The sequence below is a fragment of the Cololabis saira genome, chromosome 15 (genome assembly GCF_033807715.1).
Source record: "Cololabis saira isolate AMF1-May2022 chromosome 15, fColSai1.1, whole genome shotgun sequence".
Taxonomy (NCBI): Eukaryota; Metazoa; Chordata; class Actinopteri; order Beloniformes; family Belonidae; genus Cololabis; species Cololabis saira.
Window position 1 is genome coordinate 30,764,447 of NC_084601.1, and position 16,217 is coordinate 30,780,663.

Consider the following 16,217-nt stretch of genomic DNA (forward strand, 5'->3'; position numbering starts at 1 on the left):
TGTATATCTTGGTTATTTTAACCCTGTCCTTATAAATGTCAATGTTTTTTATTGTATGTTTTTTTGAATAATAAAAAAAAAAAATGCAAACCAGAAAGAGCGAAAGTCAACTTTTCAGTCGTTTTCACTTTTATTTTTATTTTATTTTTGTCTTTTGGCACCACTTCCGTTTGACTCTTTTTTTTTTTATTATTTTTATTTTTCAAAACAAAGACAAGAACAATAAATACATTAATAAAAAAAGGTTAACACATTTCACATAATCAAAAAGAAACATTACAATAACACAAAAAAAAAAAGAAGAAAGACAAGGGGGTGGGGGGAAGGGGTGGTACAGATAAACTTTAAGAATGATGGTGCCTCTAGCGTCAGTTTAGGTCCAGCTCTAAAAGAAGAATAAGTAAAATAAAATAAGAAGCATGTGACCAACACAACAGGTCATATTCCATTGTTCTCAAGTGTTGTGTAATGACAGTCCATGGGGCAAATTGGTAATTTTCATTGTCTTTAAGGATTGAGGTTGCCTTTTCCATTGACAATAAGTCCAGAAAAAGTTCAGCCAATTGTATTTGTGAAAGCAGTTTGGTTTGCGAATCTTCCAGTTCATAAGTATTGTCCTCTTCACAGACAGAAAGGCGAGAGCAATGATACGTTGCATAATTTTTACATGTATATTTTCCACTGCAGTCCCCAATAAACATACAACAGGACATTGAGAAATATGAATATTCAAAATAGCTTTTAAAATGTCAATAGCTTCAGACCAGAATTGTTGGACCACTGGGCAGAACCATAGATGTATAAATGTACCAATCTCACCACAGCCATGCCAGCACAGTTCAGAGAGACATTTGGGTCGATTTTTTTTAGCTTATGTGGTGTGATATAAGCTCTATGTACAATTTTAAATTGTATAATTTTATATCTCACACAACTGCAAATGGATGTTGACTGCTTTAATATTAGATTCCACTGATCTGCAGTGAGAGATGAACCAATGTCCCGTTCCCATTGTGACTTGGTGGAAGTAGTGCTGTCAGGCAGAGATGAACTTAATCATTTATAAATAACGGAAACTGTTCCTCGTCCAGTGGAAGCAGCTCTTAATTTACTATCAAGGACAGCATTAGTTCCCATCTTGATTCCTTTAAAATTAAAATTTTTAAGAATAGATTTTAACTGAAAATATGCAGAATCATCCAGACCAAACTGTGTTTTAATCTCATTAAATGGCAGAATATCTCCATCCCTTACAACCTGCCCCACTTGGGTAATATTGTGTTGTTGCCAGGTATTGTTAGTCAGTGTCCTGCCGCCTGCTGTTAACAGTGGGTTATACCCAGTACTCGAGTTGTAAAAAAAAATCCGGGGGCATGGTGGATTTTATCATATGGGGACAGATAATTTGTGCTGATTACACATAATATAATATATTACAAACAGAGGTGTCAAGTAACGAAGTACAAATACTTCGTCAGAAATTTTGGTTATCTATACTTCACTGGAGTAATTATTTTTCAGACGACTTTTATCTGTACTTTTTACTCCTTACATTTTAAAAACAGCCTTGTTACTCTATTTCATTTCGGCCTTTAAAAAAAACCTATCCAGTTAAATTGCGCCATCCGGATAGAGTGAATTTGGTTGTGGTTGTTTCAGATGTTCTTGTCCAGTTTTGTTCTTACATCCGTTCCCTCAGATTCCTGCAACTAAACTTGGATGTACATTCCAATAAAGGTTAGGATAAATGATAACATGCCTCTGAAGTTTGACTTTTTGCACCATTACAATACTTATAGGCAACTAGTCATCATATCTTCTGCTCTCTGAAACACATGTTAATGCTCAATAGTACACATATATGGTTCTTTAATATATTTGCATTATACTAAGATGCATTCATTTTCAATGGCTTTTGACCTTAATGGCTTTTTTCCCCCCTTACATTACTTGTACTTTTATACTTTAAGTAGTTTTGAAACCAGTACTTTTATACTTTTACTTGAGTAAAAAACTTGAGTTGATACTTCAACTTCTACAGGAGTATTTTTTAACTCTAGTATCTATACTTCTACCTGAGTAATGAATGTGAATACTTTTGACACTTCTGATTACAAATAATAGCACTGACCAAAACACCTGCAGAAATACTGCAGGAATGACATAGCAGCAGTTAAATGCAGCCTTCTGTAAGCTTTAAATATCCACTGGGCTTACATCAAATACATCAAAACACAACAATAAAAACAGTTTTCTGAACTTATCAATATGCCTCTGTTCTTCACAGGATAAGTAAAATGGATCACCGCAAAAACTCAAAATGTTAACAAGAATATTTGTCTTATTTCTAGTTCAAATGTCTCATTACACTTAAAACAAGACTCATCACTGGAAAAAAACAACAATTTCCACCTGTTTCAAGTAGATTTTCACTTGAAATAAGTAGAAAAATCTGCCAGTGCAACAAGATTTTTTTTGCTTGTAATAAGAAGATAAATCTTGTCCCACTGGCAGATTTTCCTACTTATTTCAAGTGAAAATTTACTTGAAATGGGTGCAAATGGTCAAATAAGTTATTTTTCTGGTGTTATTTTTCTGGTGATGACTCTAAATGTTGAAATAGCAGTAAAACCACATTAATTGATGAAATGACATAAGGGATGGAAAGGGGGGATGGCAGTTTTACAGGGGGGATGATTTGGACCGTTTTTATTTCAGGGGGGATGCCGTCCCCCCTCATCCCCCCTCAACTCTAGTACTGGTTTTTCTTTTCTTTTCCAAATAGGACAAGATGGTAAAGACAATCCATCTTTTAATATTTGTTTGTGTACTGTCTTTGCTATTTCACAGGAAAAATCAATAAGTGAATTATCTATTTTGTCATTATATTTGGGATAGTACCATAAAGATGAAATAGAAATTGATTTGTTGTATTCAGATATGGTCCTTTCCTCCAGCCACTCCCAACTACCCTCAATATATTGATTTTTATTTTTATATGCCCATGACAGTGGAAATCTTACATTATAAGCTAAATAATAACGATATACATGAGGTACAGCCAAACCTCCCTTGTTTCTAGGCATAGACATTGTTTTACGATTAATTCTAGGCTTCTTGTCACACCAGAGAAAACTTGAAAGTATTTTATCAATTTCTTTAAACCATTGCTGTGGGAACTTTAATGGTACGGCTGATATATAACAAAGGATAATCTGGGTAAAATATTAATCTTTATTATTTCCACTCTGCCCCACAGTGATAACGTTTGACTCCTTGAGCGGCTCCCGCTGGTCGACGCTGATTGGCTGTCTCAGGAGTCAGTCAATGACGTGTCAATCGCTGATTGGCGGAGGGCTGAACGCCTTCCTTTCATCGTCACGTCCCTGAAGCATGCGCTGCAGACGAAAAGAAATAAAGAAATAAAGATGTCTGCCTGCCTTTAAGGTCCACCTGTCGGCCCTATTACGTGTCCTGGAGACTCCTGAGGTGCAGGTAAATGTTGGTCCCTTTGAAAATGACATATTTCTTTAAGTTAATTAAGTTAAAAGTATAAAACAGCGTTTGTTTACTTCATATTCGTTAAGCATGGCATGCTAACATTTCAACCCAATGTGGACAAAAACAACTAAACATTTTGTTGTCATCAACAATATATTTATGCTAACTAGATAGCGTGATATTAAGTTACTTTTTGGTTATAATACATATTAGTTTAGTAAGGGAACTTTAGGTTCCTTCAGTCTATATCCCTCCACCTGGGTCCTTAAACAAGTTCAATAAAGTTTATGTCCATGTCATCACCTTACAACTAAAGATTCAGCTTTTTTCTTTTTTTTGTTGCTTGCTGTGTAAATGTTTACCGTCAGTGTGTTTAAGTGTCACAGGACAACATGTAATGTTTGGTTCACATTTGTCTCACAGTCTCTGTGCAATAATAACAACCACAATCATGTGTTGTAACAATGCACCTTTCAACAACCATGACTACCTCATACTGCTGCACCTTCCACTTTAAAAAATATTGTATATATGTTAATAACAGCTGTCATTTGTCTATTTACTGTACAGTGAGCGAAAATAACCAAAGTCAAATTCCCTGTCTTGTTTGACCTGACTTGGCCAATAAACCTGATTCTGATTTCCAGCGACCATGAACGTCCATCACCGCCATGTGACCCCTGAGGAGGATGAGGGAGAGGATGCTGTCCCTGGCGGGAGCCAACACCTGCAGGGACGATGGTCTTCAGGCCCATTTAAATGTAAGTTCATGTCAAAGTTTGTGCGAATGACTGCACAGAAACACTTGGCTACTATATTGATCTGTTAGTTCCATATGAAGCTCCCAGACCCCTGAGGTTCATCTGGATCTGGTTTGTTGTGGTTCCCAAGAACCAGAACCAAGCAAGGTGAGGCAGCGTTCAGTTATTCTGCTCCTCACCGGTGGAACAAACTTCCTGTAGACCTGAGGTCTGCTCCAACTGTCTGCTCCTTTAAATCAGGGCTAAAAACATTACTGTTTACTCAAGCGTACTCCTAAATTAAACTTACCTGCTGTACTCTACTGCCCTTATTTTTAACAGCTTGTGCTTTTTATTATTTTACTTCTTTTCTTATCATCTTATTCTTAATTTTTTCAATCTTATTTGTTATTTACTGTCTAATTATGTCTTGCTGCTTTTAATGTCAATGTAAAGCGCTTTGAATTACCTTGTGTTGAATTGTGCTATATAAATACATTTGCCTTGCCTTGCCTATATCTTAAACTCACCCAAGTGAAATAATTTTTCAATGCAGGTTTAAAATGAATTAAACCTGCACTGAGTTAGTTTGTCTGGTGCACCGTAAGAAAACCAGTGAACAGAATCAAATTTCAAGCTTTATTATATTATGCACAATATTTTCCAGCCGGATGTACACTTTTCTCAAAACACATAGGTAGGAGAGAAATGCACACTGTGGTCATCGATCCAGTCGTGTTTTGTACGTTATAGGTGTGGATATTGAACCTTATCTGTGGAGCCAGCTGCGAGGAACGACACCTAAACATGTCACACCTTCAGCCTTATATCTCTGTTGATTGTTTCTTACCTGAGATGTCAACCCAGTAAAGAGCTCAGATAACTAAAACTTTTAGAAAAATAGGATGGGACCTATCAGTTTAAAAATATCTGTTTCTCTTCATTGTCTTCACCTAAAGAAGAGAACAAGCGAACCACCTACAAATGTCACAATGTATTTGTTTAATTTTTTCAATTCAATTCACTTTTATTTATATAGCATCTATTACAACAGAAGTTGTCTCTAGGATCTTTCCAGAGACCCAGAACATGACCCCCGAGCAATTATTACATAAATACAAATAATGGCAGGTAAAAACTCCCCTAGTGGGAGAAAACCCTTAAGCCAAACAGTGGCAAGGAAAAATTCCCCTTTTAGAGGGAAGAAACCTCGACCAGGACCTGGATCATAAGGGGGGACCCTCCTGCTGAAGACCAGCGTGGCAGAGAAGGAAAAGAGAAAAGAGAATGAAAAACAGAGAAAGGAGGGACACAGATCATTTAAATGCTCATCACGATGACAATCAAAGGGTTTATATTCTATGACAATTTCACAAAGTTGGAAAGCGACTGTAATACAAATAATATTTGGTATTTTTTTGATGTCTTTGTTCATTAAAAATAGTGGTTCGTGACAGATTCATGACCTGACGAATAAAAGGCAAAGGAGTGACGTATAACACTGATTCTTTTTTTTCTTTATTTTTTTTAATGATTAAATAAAATATTATAGGCTACATGGTTATGGCTCAGTCATGACTGTGGACCAGAATACTTGCAAGAATGATGACTCGATGAACAGTGTTAAGAAATGAATAAATACATTTTTTTTTCTTCCTTCCCCTTGTCTGCATATATATATTAAAGGTTAATACAAACTTAAAGCGCATATATGCATTTTAATCTTTTTTTTAATAAAAAAAAAAAATAATTTTTTAAACAATAAATACATTAATAAAGCCAGCATGGTGTAAAGGTTCTCTCTGCTCATGAGGTCACATTATCCTCTAAAAATAGGAATTAATTGACATCCTCTCCATTTTTTATACTACTTGTTTTTCGGGGTGACATAAAAGATATTTATTAACTCCTTTGTCTGTTGGCAGGGAGGAAGATCTCTGCAGGCGAGGAGGTAACACACAGCGATGGAGACTCTGAGGTGGGTCTGAATCAATCAGAGGAGCTTATATTTGGATTTTTCGGTTAGAAGTGGTAGAAAAGGTTGTAATGGCTCTTATCAGGGTGTTCATTGATCGCACAGGGGGACAAAGACCGCATGCTGCAGTATGTCATGTCAGCGTATAAAAACAATTGAATATTTTAAAGGGATTGTGACATGAAAAACAAATTTTTCTTGATTTTTTGTGTTTTGTTGGGTGTCTTGACATCAATTACACCCAAAAAACAACGAACTTTTAACATTCAGTGTATTGTGTGCTTTCTGGGATTTTCCGCATAACTATGCAAAAACGGCGCATGTGGTTTGGTGGCGGGTCGTTACGTAACGATCCGCTAAATCACCGCCCCCTCCACCCAGCTCCCTGTCTCCTCTCCTCTCCAGCGCACCATAAAGGCTGATTTATGGTTCCGCGTTACACCGACGCAGAGCCTACGGCGTAGGGTTACGCGGCGACGCGCAACGTACGCTGAACCCTACGGCGTAGGCTCTGCGTCGATTTAACGCGGAACCATAAATGAGGCTTAACACGGAGCTGTTTAGAGCCTGTTTTGTTCTAATCACCGGAGGAAAACTGCTAAGAAGACCCGCGGCCACTGACTGGACTTAAGATAAGGGGACAGTGCTGCTTGCATGCCTTTATTTTTATGATTGTTTGCTGTGGTTCACCCTCCTGCTTTTCCGTGCATGCTTCGCCTGTCGCCGCTGTGAGCGTATGGCTGGAGGAGGAGGAGGTTTGGAGGAGGAGCGGAGCAATGATTGACAGGAAAGGGGGGAAAGGAAGCATTTTTCACGGCGCAAAAAAACACTGTAATAAAAAGCCAGGAAAAGAGTACTAGAGTGAAGTTTTTCTTGTTACACTCTTTTAGACACATTTGAGGGATGTTGGCCAAGACTTTTAATAGTGTTAAAAGCATGTTAAAAATGATGTCACAATACCTTTAAGTTCTGTAACGCTATCAGGAAAAGACGAGTGGGGTGTCAATCATACCTGGACCAACTTTCAGCAGCGCAGGACTGGGTGACTCCGGTCCTGCCTGTTTTAGTTGATTTCCTGTGTAATTACTTTATCTGGGTAATAATCCCTGCAATGAATAATGGGTTCAGGTTTAGATTAGATTCATTCAAACATCCCACAACTATACAGCTCTGAAAATAAAAATAAAATAAAACTCAAAATAAACTTGATCCTCTGTGAATCACCACCTTATCACGGTGGGTTTATTTGCCCACATGATCCAAGGAGCTATGTTGTTGGAAGCAGTTGACAGTATTTCAAATGAAATTGTTATTTTAAAGCATAGATTGAAAGGAAATGACAACACATCACAATAAAGATAGAAAATATTGGGTTTGGAAAAAAGAAAATTATTTCCTGTCCATTTCAAACAAAAATTGTAATAACATTTTGATTAAAGGACTCTTTCTAAGCAGCAGTTATCCACTGATCTAGCTTCAGGACCCCCCCCCACCCCCCTTTAACGACGAGCCGTGACACAAATCCAGGAAAGTTTCAACCTTTCAAATACGTTTAGTGAAAAGATGGTGCAGCTTAAACCTCATGTTGTATAGAAAAACAGTAGTTTAATATGAAAATATTACATGGTAGAACTCAAGAACTGAGAAGTAGTTTTAAAAATACTCAAAAATAAGTTCAGTTAGTACAAAAAAAGCCTTGCACAGATTAACTGCTCCAACCGCATCCTCCTCATCTTTTGTTCTTTGTTTGACTCTGCAGAAGTTCAGGCTCAAACTGGATTCACAAGGTTATTGCAGGATAGGTCATAGGGGGCAGTTGCAGTGTTGCAAGCGAGAATATGGGCATGCTGAGCCTCGACTGCTGAAACTGGATTAAAAATACAACAGAAGTTAGTTTTCCTTCCAGAGTCAATCACTGAATCAGGCTGAGTGGGCATCACGTCATTTCAGCCCTCGATAAATGGATTTAATTTGATTTGCTGCACAGTTCTCACATTTTAATGTTTTTTTCTGTGTTGTTGTTGTGTCGCAGTTACAGGAGATAACTCTTGGATTGAACACGTCAAATTCAGACTTCAGTCCCTCTTCGTCCTCTCCAAGGAAGAGAAGGGTAAGGGACATTTTCACCAATCGTCTCAATCAATCAAACTTTATTCACATAGCACTTTTAGGACAATAAAATGCAGCACAAAGTCATTTCCCATCTGTAACTTTCTTCAAAACTGAAATATGTTATTAATTTGTCAGCTTTAGAGCAGTTTATTGGAAAACAGTGTTTATTTGTTGGATTTTAGTCTTTAATCGCGTGGAGCAGAAACTGCTCGGTTCTTAGCATCCATCCATCCATCCATTAAGCTGCTATTCCTCCCTCTTGTTCTGACTTTCACTCCTGAAAACATGGACACCTATGTGCAAGGTTTTTCACTGTTGGGGGATGTGGGCGGTTGCTTCTTTGAAATCATTGCTGATGTCTTTCCTCTTGGCATTGTGTTAGCACGCGTCTGAACGCTCCAGATAGAAAACTAGAGACTCTGCACTCTTGGTGATGATCAGTTAATCACAGGCGTTTGATTAGTGAGAGGAGTCACAGTCTTATTCTTGTTTTTTTTAAACTGCTTTTGCATTCAAGAGTTAATTATTATTGTTTTTTTGTTCGCTGGAGGTAATTTAACTATAGTTAAGACATAATAAACACATGGAGTAACTCCACGACATGTTTAAAAGAATAAAAACAAATTGGACCTTGGATCTTTATCTCTTATACCTAGATATATATATATTTATTTATCTTCATGTAAATGTTTCATCCTCCAGTGTGTTGCTAGGGCAACTTCCTGCTACAAGGAATATAGCTCCGATGACGAAAGTGAAGAATCTTGGTCGCCTCACGACAGCGACGCCACGTATCAGGAGGACCCGTCAGAGCTCCCTGAGTCGGATTCTTCTCAAGAGGAGACGTCGGGACGTCGGGACGCTTCACCCGCCCGGCTGGTCGGGAAGTCCTCAGGTGAACGGGATTCAAAACCCGGGCGCAAACCGCAGGCGGCTGCATCGGCAGGGAAGTTCACATCCTTTACCAGGAAGAATCACTGCTACGTTTGCGGGAAAGCTCAATGGAAAATCGCTCGTCATTTTGCAAAGCATGCCGACGAGGAGCCGGACATCGCCGAAGCCCTCGCTCTGCCCAAAGGCTCCCTTGAGCGCAAAAAGCTGCTCAACAAATTACGAAACAAAGGAAATCACAAACACAACCAAGAGGTGCTGAGGAATAAAAGCGGAGCTTTGAAGTTGGGCATGCGAGCCTCAGCCGCAGAAACCAAGGAGCTGGAGGAATGCATGTACTGTAAACGCATCTTTAGACGGGGGGAGTTGTGGAGGCACGTCACCAAATGTGCCAAGGACACGGCGGAGTGTGGCGCGATGGACCGGGCGACGATCCTGGACCGGGGAATTCTCGAGGAGTCCACTGTGGAGATCCTGTCCACGATGGAACAGGATGAGATTGCCGTTGTGATTCAACACGACTCCTACCTCATCCGTCTGGCGCAAAGTCTGGTGAAGAGGTGCGGGAACGACCCGAGCAGGAGCGACTACGTCCGGAAGAGACTGAGGGAAATGGGAAGACTCCTGATGGAGCTGCATAAGAAGTCCATATTAAGCTTTGAGGACGCCGTCCAGCCGAGCAACTTCTCCAAAGTGGTATGGTGCGTGAAACGCGTCGCTGAGTTCGGCCTCATGAACCGGAGCTACAACAAACCGGGCCTGGCTATGGCTTTGGGGAAGTCGCTCAAAAAGGTGTGTGGCCTCGTCGTTGCCGGAGCCGACGGTGACGAGACGATTACGAGAAACGCTCAAGCGTTCATGGAGCTCTGTGAGAAGGAGTGGGGCGACCTCGGCCCTGGGACGTCCACCCCCTCGTCGGGCGACCGGAAGGTCTGCAGCCCGTCGACGATACCGTTCACCCGGGACGTGCAGGTGTTTTACAAATACCTGGAGAGGTTGTCGGATTCAGCCGCTGAGCGCCTGACGACCTGTGAAGGTCCCGAGGCCTACAACACGCTCTGCAGGGTGACGCTCGCACGGGCGGCGGTTCTAAACAGATGCACGCAGGAGGTGTCGAGGATGACGCTGAGGTCCTTCCAGGAGCGGGCCGACACCACCAAGGTTCTGTCCAAACACTTCATCAGGATAAACATCGGGACGGGTCAGGGCGCGGCGGTCCTGCTGAGCTCTCAGCTTGTAGACGTGCTGACCCTGCTCATCAGCAAGAGGGCGGCGTGCAACGTGCACCCGGACAGCCCCTTCCTGTTCGCCAAGCCCGACTCCTCGGCGGCGAGCCACCACCGCGGCGAGGCCTGCATCAGGTCTTTCTCCAGCTTGTGTCGCGCCAAGAACCCGGAGCACCTCAGGTCGGCGCGGCTGCACAAGCACACGGCCAGAATCTTCCAGATCCTCAACCTGGAGAACGACGAGCTGGACCACCTCGGCACGCTGCTGGGCCACGACATCCGGGCCAAGCGGGAGTACTACCGCTCGCCAGCGGCCGCCGTTGAGCTTGCCAAGATCGCCAGACTGCTTTTGGCAATGGAAAAAGGTTCCCTGGAGAGATTCAAGGGAAGCTCTCTGGAGGAGGTTGAGATTGAGGGTAAGACTGCTTCAAAACGGCAACATCACTGTTTTTTGAGATGCTAAATGATTAAATCGTTTTGACTTTTTATTCAAGATGAGCTGGAGCCAGACCTGGAACACGACACGAATACTGACGGCCGGGAGTTGGATCTTTTACTTCAGCAGGGCGGTACGTTGTCAAGACGACACTCATTTGGACTCTACAGGAAAAAAGTGACTTCCTGGATTTAACTAAACAAGTAAAATATCTAAGGAGATGCTGAAGCAACTAAATCTCGGATAAATAAAAAAAAAACTAGGAAAATAGAGGTGAAAAGTCATCTTCCAGGTAAAAATGTAGTTGGAAAGAATCTTGAACAATCGCGAACAGCGATGACTGAAATGTTTAAGATGACACTTTTCATTTATTTCACTCATTTGGACTGTAATACAAGTGCCCACCTGGATTTAACTACACAAGTAAATACAAATAAAACATCTAAGGGGATGCTGAAGCTACTAAAACTGGGTTAAAATTATTAAAAACTGGGAAGATGGAGGTGAACCTTCATCTTCCAGGTAAAAAAGAGGTTGGAAAGAATCTTAAACATTTCACTCATTGCTGGTCGTGATCGTTCAAGACGACAGTTTAGTTTAGTTAATTTACTTAGCAATATAAGACAAATTGAACAATAAATGTAAAAACATTGAAATAACATGCAAGGAAAAGAAGAAGCCTGGTGGCTTATATAGAATCCTTACCATATATGAATAAAAAACAAAACAAAAGCTACACAAGGGGAGTAAAAAAACAAAAAACTCAAAAGAAAATGTAACTCAGATTAAATAATAATGACTACAAAGATGAAACAATAAGAAAGTTCTTTAAATGTTTTTTGAATATTGGCAAGGATGGTGATGATTTAAGAGATTTATTGACTTTTCATTCATTTCACTCATTTGGGCCATGATACAATGACTCTACAGGAAAAAAGTGACCTCCTGGATTTAACTAAACAAGTAAAACATCTAAGGAGATGCTGAAGCTACTAAAACTGGGTTAAAATGATTAAAAACTGGAAAGATGGAGGTGAACCGTCATCTTCCAGGTAAATATGTGGTTGGAAAGAATCTTGAACGATCGCGACCAGCGATGACTGAAACGTTTGGTAAAATCAAATCATAAATAAACAACAGTAGGGATCATGTTTTAATTATGAAAGGAAGAATATTTCCACATCCCATAACATCACAGTAACTCGAGGCATTGGGACAAACGACTTTGTAGCTTCAAGAAAACCACTTATCAGTGAGGATAATAAAGTACAAAAAGGCTTCAGTTTGCTTGGGAGCATAAAGATTTGACCCTGAAGCAATCAAACAAGATCATGTGGTCTGACGAGTCCAGATTTACCCAGAGTTCATGAAAGATGGGCGCATTAGGGTAAGAAGAAAAGCGGAGGAAGTGATGCAGCCACCGGGGGCGGGGCTACGATCTGAGGTTTAAACCATCAGTGGATTTTTCTTTCCTTCTCTGATGGCTCATTAAGGCTTATTCCAGGATGATGATGCCGGGATTCATCTTGGATGAAAGAGACCGCAGAGTCCCGACCTGAACTCTAGGGAGAGTCTTTGGGAGGTGCTGGAGGAGACTTTGGGCAAAGGTCCAACTCTCCATCATCAGTACCACATCTTGGCAAAAAAGTCGAATGAAACTCTGAGTCTGATCATCCATCCAAGTTATCGTCCTCGTCAATGCAAAGAACCGTTCTAGTTCCTCTGGATTAGACTTTTTCTAGGAGGCAGTACCAGCAGATGTAGAATAAACTGACCTATCAATAACTGGGTAAAATATATCAGGGTTGTTGTAGTTTTATAATGGCAGCTTCCCATGTAGAAGATTTCAATTACTTTGGTGATAATTGCAGGTGAGGGTGAGCAGCAGGGGAAGCCTCATCATACTCATTTTTAGCTTAATGTAGCTTTTAAGCGTAAGGTACATAAACTAGATAAGAGTTCAGAGTCTTCCGGTGGTTTTTGATGGAGCTGAAAGCTGCAGAGGTCCGAGTTCTGGTCCCTGTGGAACTCACCTGTGTTCAAGGTCTGCATGTCAGTTCTGCAGCCGTCTGAGTTGTTTTAAATAGTTTATAGTATGAGTCAAGGGGCGTCCCGTTGTGATTGGTTCGGTAAATTTTGTACTGGTTGGTAATGGGATGGACACCAGACTCATCTCACAACAGGGAAGTCTGGAGAAGTGAATGGGTTTGGTAGTGGTCTTGTGATGTATTCAGGGTGTATTCTGAGTCTTTGCTCCAGCAAAGGCCATGATCCTAAATGGGATGGAAGTTGAAGTGGAAATGAAGGACTCAAAACTAAGTCCTATGACACCACCCATGGCTCTTTATGTCAAACCATTCAAAAAATATGGCAGAAAATAGGAACGATCAAATATCGACCAATCAGAAGAAGGGGCGGGGCTAATTTGCATCAATTAAGGTGAAGGAGTCAAAACCGAGTCCGATGACACCACCCACGAGTCTATCTGTCAAACCATTCAAAAGTTATGGCAGAAAGTAGGAACTATCAAATATGGACCAATCAGATGAAGGGGGGGCGCCCTTTTTGGTGTCTATCGTCGCCACAGTAACGCTTTTGACAAAGAAAAGTAATGCGCGTCGTCGCAGGATCGAGACGCACATTTTCATGTATAACACACCTGGGTGCACGTTACGGTTCGGCCCGTATTAACGGCCGAAGAAGTGGCATAAATTGCGCCAAAATTACACAATTAATTCAAAATGGCCGACTTCCTGTTGGGTTTCGGCCATGGAGCCAAGAGACTTTTCTTTAAGTTGTGACATGATACAGGTGTGTACTGATTTTTGTGCATGTACGTCAAACCGTATTGTGGGGCTTGAGGTACGAAGTTTTCTAGGAGGCGCTGTTGGGCCATTAGGCCACGCCCATTAATGCAAACCATTAAATATCACATTTTTCGCCAGGCCTTGCTTGCAAAATTTGGTGACTTTTGGGGCACGTTTAGGGGGGAAAAAATGCCCCCCTTCGTCGGAAGAAGAACGAGGGAAAAAAAAATAAAAAATTCCTTCAGATACAAAAGGGCCTCGCACTGTAAGTGCTCGGGCCCTAAATAAAAGAATGAATATCATGCATCACAACAGAATAGCTGCATGTTTGAGTTTTAAAGATCTCAGATTGCTGTTTATTTATTGTTGCAGTGACGTTGGTGGGCAAATTTTTCCTCTACTCAAACATGCTTCAACCAGGTTAATGTGTGAAGTCCTAAAAGTTTTTCTTTGGTGCTTTAACATTTCTTTGTACCTTTCAGACGAGGCGGACCAGCACAGCCGATTGTTGAGTCCCGAGCAGGACGCCCTGGAGCACATAAAGGCTTGCAGAGACAAATCCTTCCTCCAGCAGAAGTTTATCGACCCCTTTAAAGGTTTCTGATGCCTCTCGTGTCGTTGTCTGTGGCTGGGTTTGATCAGTATCGGGTGAAAGCATGCACTGTTGTAACAAACAAACCTGAATATGGTTGTAAGATATAAAATTTGAGCTTCTTCCTAAAAGTTTTGTCATTTTGTGACATAGACAAGGAAAGAAACCAGAGGGTAAAAGGTAATTCTGTGTGGCAATATACTCGATATTGGTACACTTCAATATGGATGAATGAATACCAAAATTGGTATTACCAATTTTTTACCAATATTACCATTATTATATATATATATTTTTTTTTTTCAAGTTTTTAATTTTTGTTATTCCAATATAATGTTTTATTCTTATTATATATTGTTTCTCTTCTTTCTCATTCCTTTTTTTGAGGGACTAATAAAATATAGTAGCCAAGAGGGATGGCGAAGGAGACACACTCACGCACACATACACAAAAAAAACACGTTTTTACAAAAATTGTTATTAACCATTATATATGCAGAAAAGGGAAGAAGAAAAAAAAAAGAATATATATATATATATACTGTATATATACTGTATATATATATATATATATATATATATATATATATATATATATATATATTTATTCTTTTTTTTTTTTTTAAACCATTATTCCAATATTATTTTTTACTATTATTATACTTGAAGAAAAAAGTGGGTATTGTTACAAAATACATCATATTATGGCATGTCAAATAAAATATTATGGGTAAATTGGAAGGTTTTTTTTCACAAACTTGAAGTCTAAATACAAAACAAATTTTCCATTTTATTTTCTTGACCCCTGAAAAAAAGGAAAAGCCAAAAGAAATGAATATATTATTGTCCTAAAGTTTACGAGAATGTATTTTGTTTAAAATTCAAAAAACAATTTGTTTTCTACTTGTATTTCTGTGATGGTAGGTCGAGGTCTGTTCACCAGGGAGTCCATCGAACCTTCTGCGTTTGTTGTCGAGTATCAAGGGAACATCTTTCCTCACGAAGGAGATGGAAGGAGATGTGGATATGCTCTCAACGGTTATATGTTCAGATTCTGGTGGAACGGAGCAGAGTGGCGGTGAGTTTTATTAAAATCAGATCAATGTGGTACAAAGTAAAAGCCCGGAATCTAGAACTATTATTTATTTTACTCCTCATCCTCATCATTGTCATGTTCATCGGCCTCCGTCAGTGGTTTTCTTTTGTCTTGCAGCATCGACGCTTCGGAGGAGGACGGGACGCTCGGGAGACTTGCGAATGACGAGCAAACGAGCCCCAACTGCAAAGTCAAGAAGATCATTTACGAAAAGAAACCTCACTTGTGTTTGTTTGCGCTGAAGGAGATAACGCCAGGAGAGGAAATCACCTTTGATTATGGGAACTCCTGCTTCCAGTGGCGCTCGCAGGTTTGCTTTCTACCGTCTGTGCCTCGATTTATTCATTTAGTTATTTTGTCTTTTTTGGGGGAAAAAAAGACTATTCTTGTCCCACTTTTATTTATCTAAAAATATTTTTGTTTTGTTGCTCGTCCCCTTTTAGGAAGTTATAAAAAAGTGACTTTTCTGTCTATATTCATAGAAAACGTGTGAGGAAGAAGATGCTTCAGAAACAGACCTAAACACTGCTGCATCTCCTCTCATGGATGAGACGGTATGTTTTTATTCAGGGTAGGCGAGATGTTGACTGTAAACGCAGCTCTGCACTCAGAGCAAAACACTTCTGTAAGTCAGAAGAATTAAATAATAATTAAATATTAATGTTTTGTACCACAAAGCAAACATGTCCACAACAGCAGATCACGCTCTGAGAAAGTGCTGCAACGCTCGATTTTATCTGAGAGCCCCCGTCTGTCTGTCCAACTGTGATTCAGGGGGATAACACTGATAAGAGTCTGTTGTTTTTACTAAAAATACTCAGATTAACAGTTTCACATCTTC

General features: G+C 40.1%; 1 protein-coding gene across 1 annotated transcript in view; it reads left to right on the forward strand.

The window, feature by feature from the left end:
• The first annotated feature begins 3,401 nt into the window (after window positions 1–3,401).
• LOC133460831 (uncharacterized) overlaps window positions 3,402–16,217 on the forward strand; it is a 57,060-nt gene continuing 44,244 nt past the window's right edge. The window contains exons 1-10 of the mRNA XM_061741594.1: window positions 3,402–3,495; window positions 4,149–4,262; window positions 6,167–6,219; window positions 8,249–8,326; window positions 9,031–10,861; window positions 10,940–11,014; window positions 14,171–14,284; window positions 15,205–15,358; window positions 15,494–15,686; window positions 15,859–15,930. Of these exons, the coding sequence (XP_061597578.1) occupies window positions 4,154–4,262; window positions 6,167–6,219; window positions 8,249–8,326; window positions 9,031–10,861; window positions 10,940–11,014; window positions 14,171–14,284; window positions 15,205–15,358; window positions 15,494–15,686; window positions 15,859–15,930 (2,679 nt within the window). The 5' untranslated portion in view covers window positions 3,402–3,495; window positions 4,149–4,153. The remainder of the gene's footprint in view (window positions 3,496–4,148; window positions 4,263–6,166; window positions 6,220–8,248; window positions 8,327–9,030; window positions 10,862–10,939; window positions 11,015–14,170; window positions 14,285–15,204; window positions 15,359–15,493; window positions 15,687–15,858; window positions 15,931–16,217) is intronic.